Genomic DNA, 21,017 nt, shown 5'->3' with positions numbered 1-21,017 from the left:
TTGGGCACCTGTGCTGGGGCAGGAGGGTGCCTGGTTAATCGGATGCCCCTCTGACCTTTCCCACTAGCCTCAGGCCTAGCGGGAGGCAGTGGGCACGAGGTTGCAGAGCCAGCTCAGTTCAGGGCTGCAGGGATCACTGGTGCTCAGAAAGGGGACAATGTCTGCATCAGGTGATACATGGCGGTGGGGGGCGGGGGGAAGGCAAGCTAGGATCGTGGCTGGCTACCCTCAGCTCCTGGATATCTGCCTGCTTTCTCATGTCTCTTATACTGACCTCCAGCCTGGAAAGTCCTCCAGGCCTGGCTGGTGGCTGCATCCTAGAGCAATCCCTGCATCTCATGCAGGACTGGCCTGGAGCCAGAGTCTGACAGGTGTTTGTTGACCGGCTGCATGAGCTGCTTGCTGCCCAGGGGTATAGTCCAGGTTATGTCTAGTCAGCCTGCCCTTGGGGGCATTGCCATTCACACCTGGGTTCCGGGGGAATTTTGCTTTGCTCTTCGCTGTTTCCCAGGGCCCAGAAGCGTGCTGACATTTAACAGGCACTCAACAAACACGTATGTTTGATCCATGCAGACTGGTCCAAATCCGATGGAGAAAGTAGACGTATCCACCGACAAATACAATTTGATAAGCTAGCTCTTATGAGAGAGACGAGCCCCGGGTGCTGGGCACGGGGACAAGGACTATCTGGCCAGCCTAGGAAGTTGGAGAAGCCTTCCTGGAGGAGATGGGCTTTGAAGGATAAATAGGAGTTTGACCGGGCAAAGACTCTAGGGATGGTATTCCTGGGATGGGTAGCAGAGGCAGGAATGATGGCAACCACGGAGGGTGGGGAGGCAGGAAATAACCCGGTCGAAGGGCAGACAGGACCAGGGCCCTGAGAGCTGAGAGCATCTGCAGATTCTGTCAGCAGATGGAGCCCGTGGTGGAAAGAAGGGGCTCTTCTGTACCCCACCTGGAAGGAGAGTCGGGCTATTAATGGGGGGCCTGGCAGGCTGAGCAACGCTCTAGCCCCTTGAGAAAAGGAGATGCCATCTTCAAAAGGGCTTTTATTAAACACTCCCCACAGTGCGTGTCGCCACAGTCCTGGGGTGCCCACCAAGGAAAGGGCCCCGTCCATGTCCCCTGGGGCGGAGGCTGGACACATCCACGGAGCCATGGAGCTGGCCTCACTGGGAGGTCCCGGTGTATGTCTGGCTGCTTCTGGAGGGGCTCAGGAGCTGCGGCGGGACTGCGGGCGCTTGATAGCCGAGGGCAGGCTCTGCTGCAGGGTGGGGGGGCCTGTCTCCTCTTACACCCTGAGAAGCTCCTGAGATGATGAGCAGGTCCAAACAGCGCAGCTCCATCCTGGGGTGGGGACAGCTGTGGCCAGGCCACTCCCCTGCAGGGCAGTCCTGGGGGAAGGAAGCCCCCCAGGAAAGACAGAAGATTGGGTGGGCCTGCGGCAGGGGGCAGGGGACGGGGATGCGGAGGTCGAGGCCCGCCCCCCCCAAGGGCTGTGTGAACCAGAGCCAGGCTTGGGCTCTGCTTGCTGCGAGGGCTGGAGAGTCCCATCTGTCTCTGTGAGCCTGGGTTTCCCTTTCTGTCTCATGAGGAACCCGGCCTCTCAGGGCTCGGACCGCCTTCAGGAAGCACGCTGGACACCGCTGGTCACGTCTTCACAACTGTCCTGCCGTCTTGGCCTAGGCACGCTCAGTGCATTGCAAGCATGTATGACGTGTGGACATCCCTGATGGGAGTGTGTGTGTGTGTGTGTGTGTGTGTGCAGCTGAGTGTGAGTGTGGGGGTGAGGATGGGGCCAGAGATGAGTGAATACTGCCTTTGGAGGGGCCCAGGCCCGCTTCACAGGAAGTTGGGCTCCCGCACCACGAGGCACGGCGGGCCCCCGCTGCCCCCGCCGCCGTCCAGGGGCCGGTACACGAAGTGGAAGTCGCGCTTGGGCTCGCTCCGCAGCAGGTAGCCCTTGATCCGGTGCGGCAGTGCATCGTCCGCCAGCTGGAAGCAGCGCCCGTCCACCAGCACGAAGAGCCGGTGGTCCTGCGGCTGCACCACCTCGAACTTCTCGGCGCACTGAGCGCACAGCGCGTCGGCCTGCGTGTCCGCCCGCGACGCCAGCGTCCGCGACTGCTGCTCGGGCTCCAGGTATGACACGCAGATGAAATCCTGCGGGGCGAGAGGGAGGGGGCGTGGGTCACCAGCAGGGTCAAGTGGCATCTGGTCTCATCACCCCCACTCCAAGGTTGGGAGCTTGACAGGGATGAGGAGCTGCATGGCTTTGGTCAAGCCCTTGTCCTCTCTGGGGGTGGGGATGGATGGCAGGAGGGGTTTGTGAGGCTGGCAGTCGGGGCGCCTGCGGCTGACCCTGCTGTGTGACCTCAGGCAAGGCCTTTCCCTCTCTGAGCCTCACTTCTCGATGGGGCCTATCACTGTGTGAGAGGTGGTTGGCTTTGGGTCTTGGCAGTGAGCGCGCTCCCTGGTGGCCAGTCCACGGGCTCGCCGTCATTTATTCATCCGTCACCCACTTCCTCAGGTCTTGCTCCCTGAATCCCCTTGCCTCCCAGTTGCTACGCTGGGCCCGCAGGGCAGTGGAAGTAAGGTCAGAGGTGCAGACCCACCCCCAGAACCCCACGGAGGAACAGTTCAGCCCTTAGGGCTGGAAGAGCCTGGGGGGGTGGGGGGTGGCTTCTCCCAGCCCTTCCCTGTCGGCCTCGGCCAGTTTCCCGGGATGTTCCGGGGAGGGAGGTTTGGGCAAGCAGAGAAGGGCGGGAGAAGCCTTGGTGGAAGGGGGTTGGGGAGGCTGAGCCTGAAGGATGCGGGCTTTAGGACAGGTGGAGAGGCTGCAGCTCTTGTGCTGGGTGGGCAAGGGTGAGGCGACGCCTGCCAAGCTGGCGGTGGGAGCATGCGCACACACCGGCACACGCACACCTTGCTCCACCAGAGAAGGCGGGAGGAGTCCCTGGCTGGCATTGAATCTGCTCCCAGTCACTGTGTAACCTTGACCTCACCGAGCCTCCATTTCCTCAGCTGTGAACTGGCGATAACACCAGTCCTTACACTGCGGCTGTGAGGAAGCACATAAACCTAGTTCAGAGCCTGAAAGAGTCCCCTTCTGCCCAAGCACCCTGTGGGCGGGGAGGCAGTGTGTGCAGGGCTGCCCCCTTGTGGAAGGATGGTAGCATCACAGCCGTCTCGTGATGAACCTGAGGATGAGCACTTCAGGGTGGTGATAATTACGGCTACAGAGTGGCCAGTGGGAAGCGCCAGGCTGTGTCAAGATTCACTGGGATCATTCCTTTCCTCCTTGGGTGTCAGAGGCTGCCTGTGCGCTCCTTGTCCCCCAGTAGGCCTTCCAAGGGCCCTTTACACCTGCTGATGACTGTCAGGCTCTGGGCTTTCATTCCCAAGGGAGGGATTTAGGGTGTGGGGTGCAGAGGAGGCAGCGGGAGGGGGCAGAGGGTGGCACCCTCGCCAGACGCCATAAACAGCGCTCATCCCAAGCATCTTTCTGAGCTTTGCCTTCCCAGTGGGAGGCACTAATGCACCGCCTGGCTCAGCACTGGGAATCCACCTGGCAGAAGCAAGAAGTAATGCCTAGGTCAGGCTTGGACCAAGAGCGTCCATATTGCGAGAGTCGGTGGAGGGGGGAGGGGGCGTTCCCATTGTGGTGCAGCGGAAATGAATCCAACTAGTATCCATGAGGATGCAGGTTCGATCCCTGGCCTCCCTCAGTGGGCTAGGGATCTGGCGTTGCCGTGAGCTGTGACGTAGGCTGCAAATGTGGCTTGGATCCCCCATTGCTGTGACTGTGGTACAGGCCTGAAGCTCTAGCTCCAGTTTGCCCTCTAGCCTGGGAACCTCTACATGCCACAGGCGCGGCCCTAAAACACACACACATACACAAAGTGTTGGTGGAGGGACAGGTGTCCCAGGAGGCGGTGGAGAGTGGTGGGGTGCTGGAGCTGGCTCTTGCTGACTCATGCTGGCTCCCACCAGCTTGAGAAAACCAATTGTGTACATCTCTTCCCAACTCCAAGTTCAGTGATGCCAAGTTCGTAGTTTGAAACTGGCCACGGTGGGAGTATGTGTATCATGAAAATCAGCAGAAGCGAAAATCAGAGCTTCTGCCCTGCCCCCAGAGGACCAGTTACTAAACATTATCAAGACACCATTGATTACAGGAGGGGGGACATTAGCTTGGCAGCCTAGAGCAAGTACTGGCAAGGCAGAGCTCCATTGGCTCACGACCCCCTGTTCTGATGGAAACTGAGCCCTAGAGAGGGTAAAACACTGCTTAGGGTCACACAGCAAGCTAGCGGAGAGCTGGGTCCATATCTTGAGCCATTTGCCTCCTAGGCAGGGTCTCTGCTGGTTAAAGAAGAGCCAACTGGCAAGCCTGGAGTGGGGTTCAGGTCCAGTGTGCCCTGGGTGCCAGGAAAGTGAGACTCTATAGCTATTTACAGCTCTGAACTGCAGCCTGGCTCACTGTCTTAATTCCCTCCATTCTGCATACACCCCAGTCCCCCTTGGTCCCAGACTCTGGGGCCATGAAACTTGTGAGCCATGGGCCCTGCTCTCTCAGGGTGACAGCTTCATACACAGATGGTTACAATTCAGTGTATATGTGTTGCAATGCGCAGAGCTGCAGCAGGAATCACAGAGGAGGCATCTAACCCAGGCCCTGGGGAAGGGGGGGGGGCGCAGGTGGAGGGTGTCAGGGAGGGCTTCTCAGAGGAGGGGCTGTTGGAAAGCAGTGGCAGCCAGTGAAAATGGAGATGGATCAGCACCAACAAAGGCTTACGGGAGGGAGTTGAGCTTGGCAAGTTCCGGGAGTGAGGGGTGGCTGAAGTGATGCAGCCTGGGGGTGGGGGGATAATGGGAGTCAGGGAGGAGCCAGAAGTCTGGCCGCCAGTGGCTTGGATCCTGAGTTTGTAGAGAGAAGTGGGGAAGGATGGCTGGCTGGATTGGAGGGGGCAGCTAGGGGCAGAGCATCCTTTGATAGCGGCTGCATTTGTCCAGGGGCAAGGCTGCAGATCAGCTCGAGGGCTTCTGTTCCCATCATCAGCCCTAACAGCCTGCTCCACCTAGTGGGTGCCAAGGAATGATGGGTAAAAGTCTCAATCCTTCTATCTCTGTCACTTCCACCCAACTGCAAACACTACAGCCTGCTGATACTTTTTTAAATCTCTTTAACTTCCACCTCCAACTGGGCTCTGGCCTGGGCACACACTGGCAGGCCTGGGCTGGCGCCTCTGCCTGCCACCTGGACCCCTCAGAGCTCCCCTGGGGGCAGGGCTGGCTGGCCAGAGCAGCCGGTTGGTGTCAGGCTGCTGAGCCGGCAGGCAGTCGTGGTGGTCTTGGGGCAGGGTCCCGCCGGCCCCCTCCCACCCTCGGTCCCCGGCCTCACCTGCACGGAGGAGCGCGAGGCCCGGGCCTTGTTGAGCGTGCGCCGGCGCTCCCAGCGATGGATGGAGTCCTGCACCTCCACGCTCAGCTGTCGGGTCACCGAGATCTTGTCGTAGTTCTTGATGTGCTCCAGGGCCCCGTAGGTGGTGGTCAGGTAGTAGGAACCTGCCAAAAGGGCAAGGACGTGGAGGTTGAGCCAGGATCGCCTCTGCCCACCCGCAAGGGAGGGCGGTGCTCTTCCCCGCTAGGCCCGCCCCGCCCACCTCCCCAAGCCCCGCCCACCACCGCTGCCCCGTGGCACCCGCGGCGCGGTCCCGGGGTAGCACCAGCCTGTGCCCACCGCAGCCTCACAAACTTCGTCAGGTCCAGTCCTGAGCTGTACGGCCCTACTCAAAACTTGTCATTGGCTCCTGTGAGGGAGGGAACTCTTGCTTATTTTTATTTATTTATTTATTTGCTTTTTAGGGCCGCACCTGCAGCACATGCACGTTCCCAGGCTAGGGGTGGAATCCGAGCTACAGCCGCTGGCTTTCATCACAGCCGCAGTAACACGGGATCCCAGCCGCCTCTGCGACCTACACCACAGCTCACAGCAACGCCGGATCCTCCACCCAATGAGCGAGGCCAGGGGTCGAACCTGCATCCTCGTGAATACTAGTCCGATTTGTTTCCACTGCACCACAAAGGAGCTCCCCCCATGACTTCTTTTTTCTTTTTAATGATTTTTATTTTTTCCATTACAGTTGGTTTACAGGGTTCTTGCAATTTTCTACTGTACAGCAAAGTGACCCAGTCTCTCTCTCTCTCTCTCTCTCTCTCACACACACACACACACACACACACACACTTAACATTCTTCTCACATTACCCTGCATCACACTCCATCACAAGTGACTAGATATAGTTCCCAGTGCTATACAGCAGGATCTCATTGCTCATCCATTCCAAAGGCAATAGTTTGCGTCTATTAACCCTCCTTAACTACCTCTTCTTTTTTTTGCTGCTCTTTTAGGGCCACACCGACGGCATATGGAGGTTCCCAGATTAGGGGTCTTATCAGGCTACAGCCACAGCAACACCAGATCTGAGCCACGTCTGCGACCTTCACCACAGCTCACGGGAATGCTGGATCCTTAAACCACTGAGAGAGGCAGGGATCGAATCCGCAACCTCATGGTTCCTAGTCAGATTTGTTTTCACGGGTGCCACGACAGGAACTCCCGCCCCATGACTTCCTGATGTAAGACACAAACCTGATTCTGATTTAAACCACTGTTACATAGTGAGTTATCTGCAGCCTGAAGCATTCCTAACAGCTATACTGGATGAGGCTGCCTACATATTCCTACAAATTTTACTACTGATGTGGAAAGAGTCACACCCTGGCCAGGGTTGGGGGGATAAGATAAAGTGGTTTATGGCCACAGGATCACTCACCCTTTCATAGCAGTGTGGGAAGGAGACGTGGTTTGGAAGTAGGTATGTCCAGGGCAGCATGGAAAGCTTGGTGTCCCTTATCAGAGAAGGGCCAGTAGACCACTCACGTGTCTCCTTTCCAGCCCAGCTCAGAGCCTGTGTTGCCAGGAAGCTGCTCCTGGTGCCTGCAGCCCTTGCTGGCCAAGAGGCCCTGTTCTTTAGCTGCATTCTTTCCTGGTCCTGTTTCTCATTGTGATGCTGCCCCCTGGCTGGGAAGGGAGGAGCTGAGGGTAGCATGCAGACTGGGAGTTTGCAGTCACAGAGAAGGGCCCAGGTCTCTGCCTTCGGCAGACAGCCTGTGCTCGCAGGTGCGTCAGTGTCCACTCTGCTCCCATTTCCTCAGCTGCGAATTCCTTAATGTGGTGAAAAGTAGATGAGATGAATGCCCATTAGGTGCAGTGTTCAGGAACTGAGTGGCGCATGGGGATTAGGTGACCCTCTGGAGGGTCACCACCCTCTTGGGCAAAGGGGAGGAACTCCTAAACCCTGCCGGCCCACTCCTGCCTGCTTCAAGCCCTGCTTTTTGCGAGCCTCCTGGCCCTCCCAGCCCACTTCCCTTGGACTTGGGGCCCTGCAGTTTCTCACATCACCACTAGATGGCAGGCAACTCCTCCCACTGTGAGTTTGTCAGCCTTGGGCGTGCTCTCCCCTGCATTGATGGGAAAAGCTCATTGCCTCTATTAAGATATTATTCGTCCAGCATGGCCAGCTGTCTGCCAGCGTGCAGAGGGGGTGTGAGTAAAGGAGTCCCTGAGGATGCCTCTGGGGGAAGTTTGGATTTTGAGCTGGCTCCAGCTAGGTGCCCAGCAGCTGCCTGGATCTCCCATCTGCTCCATAACTGCCTAGAGGGAGGGGAGCTGCTGAGAGAGGCTAGAAAGGGGCCAGGGTTCCATCAGCCTCGTGTTCAGGTCCTCTCTACTTCTCACAGAAGGTCCCTCATCTCTCACTTGCCAGAAGGCTGCTACAGGGAGGTGGGCTCCATCCCTGGTCTTTGCCAAATGACAGCACGTGAAACCAGATGAAGGAACACGAAGGTCTACTGTGTGCAGAATCCGGCTGGCAGGCTTTTTGTTGACTGCGGATCTGTTTGTGCACACAGACTGTGAACCACAAGAAGGCACCTCTCATCCTGCACCCGGCTGCCTCTGCAGAAGGCTAAAGCGCCCAGACTGTCTGAAAAATCCCCAATCTAGCCCAATGTCAAGCCAGAGAGGTTCAGCCAATCCCCTTCCCAAGCCGGAAAGGTTAAGTGACTTGCCCAAGGTTTCCAGCCAATCAGAGGCAGACCTGGGACCCAAATCCAGCCTCGAACTGCTGCTCTTTTTTCCTCCACCCTGGCTTCGTTCTCCTCTCAGGGTGCAGCAACTGAAGTTCTCAAGAGTGGGGACTCCCTGGGGGCCTGCCCCCGTCCCGGCATCTCTGACTCTGCAGGGTATCAGGGGTGGGGACCAGCCAGCGGGAGCCGGGCCTCTCCCTCCCCTCCCCCTCCAGACACGCCCCTCTTTTCACTGCACCTCAGAGGCTTTGGTGCAGCGAAGTCAGGAGGGCGAAACTGGGGGACACAGACCCCATTCCTCTGGTGCTCTGTCCTCCTACTCTTGGACCTAGATACGTCTAGATGGAGGTCTACTGGCTGGCAGACGTGGGTGGAAGCCCCTGCCCATGCTGGAAACCCCCAATCATCCTGCTGCTGGAGTCCAACACTTGTGAGGTCGGGCTGTCCCGGTGCTGTGACCTTGCACCTTGGCTCTGGGAGTAGGGACAGAGAGAGGGGCAGCGAGGTACCCGCGCCACCCAGCTGGTCCCCTGGTGTGCAGCAGGGCCCTCAGAGCTGCCCTGGGCGGGGACAGGGCTTCTGGGAGAGGCATATGGGGCTCTGCTCTGCCATCTTTCCTTCCAGCCAGCGCCTGGAGGATTCCTTACAAATCCCCCATGGGGCAGGGGTGGGGCAGAGGCTCTTCCTGCCCGTGTGTGGAAAGGAACAGGCCGAAGGGTGCTCAGGCAGCTTTGAGTCTCAAACTGGGAACTATTTTAAGAAAACATTTTTTTTTGGCCACACCCACAGCATGCAGAAGTTCCCGGGCCAGGGATGGATCAAACCCTCCCCACGGCAACGATCCGAGCTGCTCCATTGACAATGCCAGATCCTTAACCCACCGAGCCACCAGGGGACTCCAGATCTTCATGTATTTTTCTTGTACTAGGCTTGTCTCAAAATATTTAATGTCGGGAGTTCCCATCGTGGCTCAGTGGTTAAGGAACCTGACTAGCATGCATGAGGATGTGGGTTTGTTCCCTGGCCTCGATTAGTGGGTTAAGGATCCAGCGTTGCCGTGAGCTGTGTTATTGGTCACTGATGCGGTTCGGATCCTACACTGCTGTGGCTCTGGCGTAGGCCAGCAGCTGTAGCTCCGATTTGACCCATAGCCTGGGAACCTCCATGTACTGCAGGTGCGGCCCTAAAAAAACAAAAGACAAGCCCCCCCCAAAAAAAAACCCCTTAATGTACATATATAAATTAGATAGACAGTAGGATTTACAGTATAGCATAAGGAACTATATTCAATATCTTATAATGACCTACAATGGAAAACAATCTGAAAAAAATACATATATAACTGAATCACTTTGCTGGACACTTGCAACTAACATAATTTTGTAAGTCAACTATACTTCATAACAAAAGCAAAACTTGCAGGTTCCTGTCACGGCTCAGTGGTAACGAACCTGACTATTATCCATGAGGATGCAGGGTTTGATCCCTGGCCTCGGTGGGTTAAGGAACCAGCGTGGCTGAGAGCTGTGGTGTAGGCCGTCAGCTGCAGCTGTGATTCAACCCCTAGCCTGGGAACTTCCATATGCCTCGAGGGCAGTCCTAAAAAGCAAAAAAACAAAAAACAAAACAGCCAAGACGCAATATAACCCAGAGAAGACCAGCTCTCCTGCCTGCTAGACCTCAGCTTTCCCACCCAAACCCCCACTGGGTTTTGCAAACAGGAAGAAAGACCCCTGGAAGACCACGGTAGGGTTGGAGTGAGGGATTCAGGACCATAAGGAGAAGGCAGGTGGGCCAAGGCTGCCCCTATCCTGTCCCTGCTTGCCACTGTGCCTGGCCTGGTGCCCCATTGGGCAGCAGGATTCAGGCTGCAGACAGAGTAGGAAGCCGGTGGCCAGGGCCTGGCTGCCCACTGCGGGGGCGCTGGGTGGCGCTCAGACCGTCTGCAGAGCCTACGACCCCATGACAACCCACAGGGCTGGGCCAATCCTTCATGGCTTCATGCTCCCCTGAGCCGCCAAGAACCAGCCACGTCACGCTGTCACCCCAGAGACTGATGCCTACTAAAAGTGCAAACAGATGCACGGGGGGGCCGGCTGGTCTCAGGAACCACAAAGCCCAAAGAGGCTGCTGGGGGGTCTGAGAGGCTCGCTCATCCTTGGGGGTGATGTCTCCGAGGGCTGTCCAGGGGGCTCCCGCAGCCCGATATCTGGGTGGGCAGCACTCCAGGGATTCTTGGTGGAGGTGTGGCCAAGGCTAAGCGGGGGAGGAAGCAGTGGGAAGGAGGAAAGGGAAGGGAAAGTAAGGGTGGGACAAACGACACCCCGCCCTCATCCTACAGGGCGGCCTCGCCCACGACGTCAGCCTCCTCTCACTGACTCCAGGGCCACCTGCTCTAAGAATTGATCATGACCCCTGCTCAAACACCTTCTCATGGGCCCTGCCCACCACTTCAGCCTTATCTTTCACCCTGCTGGCCACTGCTCCTTCTGTGCAGAGTGCCTTTCCTCCTCCTTTAGTTGACTGGCTCCTATTTATCCTTTGATGCTCGGCTCAGGCATCACCTCCTCCAGGAAGCCTTCCCTGATTGCACAGCCTGGGTAATGTGTTCTCATGCCCTCTGGGCCTCTCTGGTCAAGCCTCAGTGGCATGATCCCTTTACTGGCCCAGAGACTGATGCCTGCTAGTCTGTGAGCTCCACCAGGGCTCAGTGGCATCCGGCCTCCAGGAGATGCTGATGGGGCCACCCAGAGAGCCCCTGGGATGGCTGGGTCGGGGGTGGGTGATGGGCCCCCCGGGTTCCAGTAGTGACTCACCCTCCCCCAGCTGCAGGGCGGGGTCCATGAGCTCCATCATGTACTCCACGTTGAGAAGCATCTCCGTGAGGTTGCTGCGGGCCAGCACGTACATGAGCACCGGCAGGAAGTCGTCTGCGCCGTAAGGCTTCCCTGGGAGAGAGGAAGGGGGCAGAAGGTAGTGAGGGGGAGGTCCCCGGCCCAGGGCCAGGGGACCGTGCTGGGTGGGGGGCGGCTGCCCCTGGAGGAGAAACCTTCTTGTTTTCTCTTGACTCTCAAGACAGGGGCCACCCTGGGATCAGGTTGGGTCAATGTGGGGTTGAGGAAGAAGGAACTGAGAAAGGTGCCCTCTGCTGGGTGGGCAAGGCTCAGCTCCTTCCCCTTTCCCAGCCCTTCCCTTTAGCACCTTCGGTCAAGTTCACCTCATTGCAGTTCTTCACCAACCCACCCAGGAGCAGCTGCCTGTCTAACACTGATGCCTTCTGGGACGGCCCCTGTCCCTTTGAACCAGGCATGTCCTACTCCATCTGCCAAACAGAAGCCCTGCCTCAATCAGATGCTGCAGGGTCTGAAGCCGCCCCCCACCCCCGGCCCCCGCGCCTTCCTTCTTTTGGGTTAAGCAGGGCCCTTTCCTGAGGGTTTCTTTTAAAAAGGAAGAACATCTCACTGCTGCTCTAGTGGGAGATATTCATGGTGCTCAGAGCCTCCTGACAGCAACACACGCCTTGGAGAAGACAGGGGCGGAGGTGGACCCTGAAAGATGGCCTTTCAGGGGTTTTGAGAATGAAATGAGAAGAAGAATACGAAAGTGACTCGGTACCCGTAAGCGCAATGGAAAAGTGAGGTATTATTGACATCTGTGTTCTGCTTTCTCAAGTGGCCTCAGTTTTTCCACCTGTAAAATGGATAGGCTGAGGGGGTTGGTAACGCGCGGCACTGAAAAGCATCGCCAGACCCAAAGCAGGAGTCCCAGCGCCCTCCTCACCAGCTGTGTGACCTTGGGCAAGCCGCTCCACCTCTCTGAGCCTGCCTTTGTAGCCATGTGTGAACTGGCACAGACAGCGTGAGATTTACAATGGAGGCTCCTACCCGGCCCCACGGAAACACCCACTGAGAGAGAACATTGTTCTGGTTCCAGCTCTGTGCTCTGAGGCTCGCTGACCATTTCGTTCAAGGTTCCTGTGCCTCCCTGCACAGAATTAGTCAGTTTCGGAGAAAGCCTTTCATAAACCTTTTTTTTTTCTCCTTTTTAGAGCCACACCTGTGGCACATGGCAGTTCCCAGGCTAGGAGTCAAATCGGAGCTGCAGCTGCCAGCCTACGCCACAGCCACAGCAACACCAGATCCAAGCTGCATCTGTGACCTATGCTGCAGCTCACACCAACACCAGATCTTTAACCCACTGAGTGAGGCCAAGGATCGAACCCGCATCCTCAAATAGTCAGGTTCTTAACCCCATGAGCCATAACAGGAACTCCAGAAGGCCTTTCTTAAACCTCTTTCATAAACCTTTATAAGCCCAAGACACTTTTTTTTTTTTTTTTTCTTTTTAGGGCTGCACCTGGGGCATATGGAGGTTCTCAGGCCAGGGGTTGAATCAGAGCTATGGCTGCCAGCCTACACCACAGCCAGAGCAACACGAGATCTGAGCTCCGTCTGTGACCTACACCACAGCTCACGGCAATGCCGGATCCTTAACCCACTGAGCGAGGCCAGGGATTGAACCCACAACCTCATGGTTCCTAGTCGGATTCGTTTCTGCTGCGCCACGATGGGAACTTCAAGCCCAAGACACTATTAAAGCGTTCCTGGGGAAAAATAATTCTATTTTGTGCTTAGAATTATTTTTCATATTGATAATTTGATTATTAGAATTCTGGCACCCAGGAGAGTCTTTTCTTGTTTGATTTATGAATTAGGGAACAAGGTGTGTCTGGCAGCCCGGATGTGAAACTGCCCTGTGCTTTTTGGAATTTACCTATAACTCCTGCATTGGTTTAGAGCTGATTGAATTTTTCCTCTGCCTCCAAGAACACATTTTTTTTTCTCGGTATTGTATTAATAACTCAGCAAGGAATCAACCAGGCAACTTAATTTGCCTTTGAGTAGCACTCAACCAGGCTGATTCTGCCCTTCAGGGGCCGTGGAGCAATGTCTGGAGTCGCTTTTGCTGCTGGCATCAAGGCAAGGGACGCTGCTAAACACCCTCCAGACCAGGCCTCCATACAAGTGAATTACCCAGTCCGAGTATCTATAGAGCCAAGGTGGGGACAGTCACATTCAGCCAGAAGGCTGCTCTGGCTCCGGCCCCGGGTCTGAGGACTTAGACGGGGAAGGAAGGCTTCTGGACTGTGGCTCTGGGTCCAGCGGGGATGGAAAGTGCTTTGTCCCCAAGCTCTTCTTGAGAATCTCGGCTGACCCTCAGGAAGGGCTTTGGGGCCTATCTCCATGGTCCCCCCCACCTTGTGTTCAGCCACCCCCCCCCATCAGGGGACTCCAGCCACCCGTGTCTGTTGCTCCGCCTGCCCGTGAGCACTGCCTCTCTGTCTCCCCAGGGCACAGAGCGCAGCCAGCAGCGGGGCACAGAAGACGGTGCTGAGCGAATGAATGAATGAATGAATGAATGCTGGGCTCCCCACAAGACTCCGGAGCCCGGGGCCTTGGCGCTGACGCAGATGGGCCTCTGCACAGACTCCAGGGGTCCGTCCCCCATCTGGGAACCAACGACACGGTGCCATCCCTCTCCCACTGGACACCTTGCCCACTCTGCGGGCACTTGCATTCCTCTGGCCTCTGAACACGCGGCTCCCGCTGCCTGGGACGCCCTCCCTCCCCTCCCCTCTAGCTCCTCCTTGGCCTCTCACAGCCTCCGGCACAGTTGGATGGTTCTTGCCCATACCCTTGACTGTTTCAGAGCCCGCCCTTTCCCTCGGACGGTGAGCTCCCCAAAGGCAGAGATGGAGGCTGTGTGAGCTTGGGGAAGTCTCTTAACTGCTCTGAGCCCCTGCCCCATCACTCCTTCCTGGTCTCCAACAGAGAGCATGGGATGTGACCCTGAGCTCAACTGACCCCACATGAGCTCCAGTAGGCACCACACTGTCCTGCCCAGGGTTGGGGCCATGGTCAAGGGTACTGGGATCTTATGGGTCTTAGACAGTGGGTGTTGGGAATATTTAACAACAGTTTCCACCCCCGCAAAAGCTCTGATTTGTAGCATTTGCCAATTTTTTTTTTTTTTTTTTTGGTCTCTTTAGGGCCGCACCCACAGCATATGGAGGTTCCCAGGCTAGGCAATGAATCAGAGCTACAGCTGCCGTCATATACCACAGCCACAGCAACACCACATCGGAGCCACATCTGTGACCTACACCACAGCTCATGGCAACGCCAGATTCTTAACCAACTAATCGAGGCCAGGGATCAAACCTGCAACCTCATGGTTCCTAGTCGGATTTGTTTCCGCTGTGCCACAACAGGAACACCAAGCATTTGCCAGTTTTTATGGTGTAAATATTTCCACAATGGCCAATTCCAATTTGCTACTGTGACTGAAGAGCAGGGAAGAGATGCAGGTGATTAGCTTCCATGGGATGGTTTGCGCCATCACCAGCGCAGCACAGCAAGTCCAACCTCACTGTGAGGAAACTGAGGCTCAGGGATGGGGGAAATTGCCCCAAGCCCCACAGTTGGCCAGTAGAATCTGGGTCTCTCTTCCCTGATGTGGTGAGAAATACCCACACAGGCTTTCTGACCTGAGACCTACTGCGAACAAAAACAAGCTTGAAGCATCATTGAGATACTCTGGCTCAATCCACTATCCCGGGGATACTTAGGGCTGTACTGTCCTTCCCTGAAGGCTGGGGCCCAAGGTTCAGGGCTCAGGGCTCAGCCCTGCACCCAGTAGGGCCTCAGGCAGCAGCAATGGGATGCTGGGGCCAGTTGCAAAGTCATTTGCCTATGATGGGAAAGACTGTCTTGCGTGGATCAGCGACCACATCCATCAGGCCGTGCCTCGAAAGCCCTGCTGGGCTGCAGCCTGCATTTCCTGCCTTCTCTTTTTGCCAAAGTCTCATCTGTTTTCCATCTGTAGATACTGGGGGAGCCAATTACATTTTAAAGAGCTGGCTGGGGGGCCTTATGCCTGTTTCATCGGCTGGAAGATTTTAGAGAAGAGCTCTGATAAGAATAAGAGCTGAAGCATGCACACCTGAGTCTCACAGTGAGGACACTGGATTAGGACCCCCCCCTCATTTAACGAGCTGTGTGATCTGAGACCACTCCCCCTGAGCCTCCGTTTTCTTATCAGCAAGGTGGAGAAAATAATAAAACTCAGTCTGTTACTTAGAGCCCTTGTGAGCATCTAATGAGCAGCTGAGTTAAAAATAAAGTTTTGTCTTCTAGGAAGCATTCTCTGCCCCCACCCATCCCATGCTCACAGCATGCAGGAGTTCCCAGGCCAGGGATCAAACACACACCACGGCAGTGACAATGACAGATCCTTAACCTACTGAGCCACCAGGGAACTCCTAGGAAGCATTTTCTCAAAGAGGAACTGGCAAATTTTTTTTCTGTAAAGGGCCAAGCAGTAAATACTTTTAGTCCCATGGGCCACACGGTTTCTGTCCCACCTTTCCAACTCAGCCATTGTATAAAAGCAGCCACAGGCACTGTGCCAGTGAATGGCCATGACTGTTTCTTTCTTTCTTTTTTTTGCTTTTTAGGGCTGCACCTGCAGCACCTGGAGGTCCCCAGGCTAGGGGTCGAATCAGAGCTGTAGCCGCCAGCCTACACCACAGCCACAACAATGCGGGATCCAAACCACATCTGCGACCTACATTGCAGCTCATGGCAATGCTGGATCCTTAACTCAGTGACCAAGGCCAAGGATCGAACCCGAGTCCTTATGGATGCAAGTCAGGTTCGTTAACCACCGAGCCACAATGGGAACTCCTGACACGGCTGTTTCAATAAAAATTTATTTACAAAATCAGGTGGGGGGGGGGCTCCTTGCATGGGTCGATCGGGCTCTTACTGAAAGCAAGTGGCTGATGCAACAATCCTGGGGCGGCGAGAGGCTCACAACTACGCTGTGCTCTGGTCCTTACCCCTAACCACAATTCCCATTTGAAGCCACTTCCCTCCAGGAAGTCCTAACCCAAAACCCCCTCTTCCCCCATCCCCAATCAGGTTCGATGCTCTAGTCATGCATTTCCCTGGCCCTGGCCCTGTCACGGCTTTCATTCTAGCACAGAGACAGGTAAGGAAGAGGGAAACAGAAATACAAAGTGGAGCCTCAGACCCTGACACACATGCTCTCAGGGCCACTGAAACAGGCTCAGGGCTGTGGGGAGTGTGAGGGCCTTTGCTGTTCTGGGCTGGGAGGTCCAGGGAGGCCTCTCTGAGTTAACAGGTTTCCATTCTGCCGTGACAGGGCTCACTGTTATATCCAACGCCTCAACAGGGCCACGCATTTAATAAATACACTCGCTAAACGAACGAATGAATATCATTTATCGTCTTGCACAGCACGGTTGTCACATGTCGCATGCTGCTCTCCCACTTGAATTGTGACCATCCTAAAAACAGGGGCTGTGTTTTCCTGCTAACATCTGGACGGTCAACAAATGTTTGTTGAACCGCTGAATGAATTTATTTGATAAAAACACAGGATGGCAGGAAGCAGACAGCATCTAGAACAGATGTTAATTTTACTTTTGCAGTGGAAGCCTTTTGTTAAGAGGTTTTTGGGGTTTGTTTTTGCTTTTTTGAGTTTTTCTGGGGTGCCCTGAGTTCCTGGGGGAGCTGCAGTTGCCACCTAGTTGTAACCTAATGCTCCAGCTGCAGCAATGCCAGATCCTTTAACCCAATGTGCCGGGCTGGGGATCAAACCTGTGTCCTGGTGCTGCAGAGATACCACTGATCCTGCTGCGCCACAGCAGGAACTCCTGTTAAGAACTGTCTTAGGAGTTCCCTTTGAGGCTCAGTGATTAACGAACCTGACTAGAAACCATGAGGATGCAGGTTTGATCTCTGGCCTTGCTCAGTGGGTTAAGGATCCGATGCTGCTGTGGGCTATGGTGGGCTATGGTGTAGGCAGCTGTGGCTCCAATTCGACGCCTAGCCTGGGAACTTTTACGTGCCGCGAGTGTGGCCCTAAAAAGTAAAAAAAAAAAAAAAGAACTGTTTTATACAGAACTTGGCTTCTCTGGTTGATCAAAGCCGGAAACTGGCCTGCTGTCCCCTCCTCTCCCCTCCCCCTGCAAGAGGTCTCCAGCCCCTCGAGACTCCCCAGGGAGCAGTTTGAAAATCACTGGTCTGGTCTGAACTCCCAGCTGCACAGATGCAAGAGATGGAGCATGCGGGGAGTTCCCTGTAGCCTGTGGCTGACGTAAGACAGATGCCAGCCTCCCTCCCACTAAACCCCGTTTGGTTCTTTGGGTTTTTTGCAGACACTGCTTAAGTCTCAGTTCTGCTTTGAGCCACCCCGCATCCCTAAGGAAAGCACTCCCGCTCCCTGGGTTCCTCTTTGGAGACCTCTGCCCACAGGCTTGTCAGCTGGCCAGGCCTCGGGCTCAGAGCCCAAGGTCCAAAGTCCCAGCCTACAATTGGGCCTGGCCTCTCTGAGGTCATCGCAGACCCCAGGGTGCCCTGGAGAGGCAGGAGAACACAGTGGTCCCCCACAGAAACCCGGATCCAAGTCCCCGGCCCCCCACTCATGGCTCAGGTGTAATCCTGAGTGCACTGCTTAACCTCACCAAGCCTCAGTTTCCTCAGCTGTAAAATGGGGAGCACCCCAGTGTCCACACCTCGTGGGGTGGTTATGATGTTTCAGCGACAAGACAGACAGAAAGTGATTAACGTGGCACCTGCTGGGCTACTGGATTGCGAGAAAGGTTAGAAATGGTTATTATTCAGGACAGGAGGGTAACGGGTCTTCTTATCCTCAGAATATGACATCTTAGAGGTTCCGAACCCATTTCGGCTGGGTAGGCTGCCAGGCCTGGCCCATGTGTTCTCTGTCTGTGTGCCTCTCTCTCTCTCTCTCTGTGTCACCTGGACGTCAAGGCCCAGAAAGCCTCCCTCAGCCTGAATGCCTGAATGACTATATGGAGCAGAGCCCACTCCCCGCTCCCCAACCCTCCTCGTCCATTCAGCTGTACTTACATGGGTGAGAAATAAATTGGTATTGAGTTAGAGACCACAGACTTTATCTATTATAGCAGAAAGTATTTCCTTAACTAATCTTCTATTTACCTACCTATCTATGTCTATTTCAAAGAGACCAGATAGAAATTTACCACAGTACTAATCACCTTTTCAAACAATAACCATAAGTGACTTTTGTCATTAGAAATCAGTTTAGATTTTTTTTTTTTTTTTGGCTTTTTAGGGTTGCACTCATGATATATGGAAGTTCCTAGGCTAGGGTTCGAGTTGGAGCTACAGCTGCCAGCCTATACCACAGCCACAGCAATGCCTGATCTGAGCTGCATCTGAAACCTACACCACAACTCACAGCAACACCGAATGCTTAACCCACTGCGAGGCCAGGGGTTGAAACTGCATCCTCATGGGTATTAGTTGGGTTCGTAACCTGCTGAGCCACAGTGGGAACATCAACATAGATTTTCTTTTTTTTCCTTTTTTTTTTTTTTTTCCCCTTTTTACAGCTGCACCTGTGGCATATGGAAGTTCCCAGTCTAGGGGTCAAATCAGAGCTGCAGCTGTGGCCTATCCCAAAGCCACGGCAACACACTAGCTCCAAGCCGCAAGTGTGACTTGGGTCTCAGCTTAAAGCCATGCCAGATCTTTAACCCCCTGAGCCAGGCCAGGGATCGAACCCATATCTTCATGGAGACAACGTTGGGTGGAGCCACCTTAGGACCTCTCATCACAGATTTTTAAAAACCACAGCCTGATCTCCTCTCTATCCCATCTACCCCTAGGCAATGTCACGGGCCTGTCAATCCACACACCCCTGGGGTCTCGCAACCCCTGCCTCTGCTCTGCCTGAACCAGCTATGCAGACTATACAAGGAAAAGCAGAGCCGGTTGGCTTTCACTGCCCTCTGGGATGTTGCTTGCTGCTGATCTATGTTAGAAGAAGATCCTTTGTAACCTTTCAGAAGGAACCTCGCATTTGCATGCGCTGCATTCCTCTTTCCTTCCCCACCTCCCATCTCAGGGAGGAGTCCTTGACCTTGATGCTAGTTCTCCCCAACAGCGGGCCAGCCTGAATGGCCGGTCTTAGACACCGCAGAGGTGGCAGGCACTTGCTTGTCAAAGTAATGGGAGAGATGATTCGAACTCCTCTCATCAAGCCTCATGAAGTCCATGAGGTCCAGTCTGCTCCTGGTGGCAGGATGGAGGGCCAAGTTTATCCAAGGCCATTAGACGCCGTGAACTCCCCACCCTGCCCGACGCAGGCCCCTCAACCTGCTATGGTGGAGGAAGTACTTGGCTGGGATTCAGGAACCTTGGGCTCTGTTCTCAGGCTGGCTGCTTGGTACAGTGATGGAAGCATATAGGCTTTGGAGTGAGGAAATTCTGGCTTTGAAGCCTGGCCCATCCTTATCATGGGTGTTAACAGCAGTTATCTTTTTGGAAAAGATGTCCTGGCCTGTTACCTCAAGCCTTGTATCTCCAAAGTCCTGTCCCTTCCCACTGCCCCAGCAGGTGTCACCACCAGTCACGCCCTGTAGGTACCAGTTACTAGTGCCAGCCTCATGCAATGGGAGAGACAGAGAGACAGAGACAGGTGGAGCTTCTTCCCTGGACTCTGGGGGCTGGGCCAGGGCGGGTGGGGGTGGGGGAGCAAGGGGGAGGGCTGATTTCTGAGCAGTAAGGCTCTGGAAGCATCTGGCAGGGGGAACGTGTGAGATGGAAGCCTGGGGTAGAGGGCCTGGTCCCAAGATCATTGAAAGTCAGAAGAGAATTTAAGAGTCAGTCGAGATCTGGCTGACGGACCAGACCTAACCTCAGAAATGTTGAACTTCAGCCTAATCATGAGGAAACATCTGACAAACACAAAATGAGGAACTTTCACTGCAAAGAAAAAAAGCTGGGGGGCAGGGAAGGTAGCCTGTGTTCCTTAGAATTTCAATGTCAGAAAAGGCAAAGAAAGGATGCGGTACTCCGGAGTGAAGGAGACAACTAAGCGGGCCACCTGACCCTCGACGAGACACTGAGCTGGAGGGAAAAATGCTAAAAAGGACCTCGTTAGGTCAGAGACAACCCGGAATTCCAAGGAGGGGATGGATTAAAATACTGTATCCATGCAAATTTACCAAGTGGACAACTTACTGTGGTTTAGGTGATGGAAGAGCCTTAGTCTTAGAAGTATTTAGGGAAAAAAAAGAAAAGAAAAGAAAAAAGAACTCTTTAGGGGTCCAGGGCCAAGATGTATGTAATTTACCCTCATAGGATTCTGGAAAAAACTACATATGCACAGAGAGAGAGTATAAATGATGACGCACATAAGATGTTGACAGCCCACTAACGGCAGGTGGATATTTTTATTTAAGGTACTATTTCTACTCTTGAAGTTTTTGAACTCTGAATTTCTTTCTAAATGAAAGATTTTTGTTGTTCAAAAGCCATAATATGTAGCAGCCAAACTGCTTATCTCAAACAAAATCCCAGGTGGAACCCCATGGGTAAAAACAGGGTGGTCTAGGGTCAAGCCCAGCCTTGTGTCCCTTGGCTGGCGCCCGGGGTGCCTCCTGGAACCCAGCCTGGAGACCACAGAGTGGATGCAGTGTCCACGTTGTTGGGAACACGTTGAGGAGGCAGCCATTCCTGCAGCCTCACACCTACTCACGCGCATGTCTGGCCGCATCTCATCTTTGCCAAAGCTCCAAGAGAGGCCCCCCTCTTAAGGGAGAAGACCGAGGCTTTGGAAGATTAGTATCTCCTCGGGGCCAGTACCTTCCAGGTATTTTCTATGTGCTCCCCCACGCCCTGCATGACAACCTGGGAGGCAGGTCTTATCACCCCCATTTTATACACAAGCAAAGGCCCCATGAGATTCAAGGCCAAGGCTATAGCACTGAAGCTGGAGTTCAACT

At 54.8% G+C, this 21,017-nt stretch overlaps 1 protein-coding gene across 1 annotated transcript in view; it reads right to left on the bottom strand.

Annotated features, from left to right (window-relative positions):
• The window catches only part of RIN3 (Ras and Rab interactor 3), a 131,412-nt gene continuing 111,426 nt past the window's right edge, over window positions 1,032–21,017 (bottom strand). The window contains exons 9-11 of the mRNA XM_021099628.1: window positions 10,972–11,103; window positions 5,405–5,568; window positions 1,032–2,163 (exon numbers count right to left, since the gene is read on the bottom strand). Coding sequence (XP_020955287.1) covers window positions 1,843–2,163; window positions 5,405–5,568; window positions 10,972–11,103 — 617 coding nt within the window. The 3' untranslated portion in view covers window positions 1,032–1,842. The remainder of the gene's footprint in view (window positions 2,164–5,404; window positions 5,569–10,971; window positions 11,104–21,017) is intronic.

Source organism: Sus scrofa, chromosome 7 (assembly GCF_000003025.6).
Source record: "Sus scrofa isolate TJ Tabasco breed Duroc chromosome 7, Sscrofa11.1, whole genome shotgun sequence".
Lineage (NCBI taxonomy): Eukaryota > Metazoa > Chordata > Mammalia > Artiodactyla > Suidae > Sus > Sus scrofa.
This window is presented reverse-complemented; position numbering and strand designations above follow the sequence as displayed.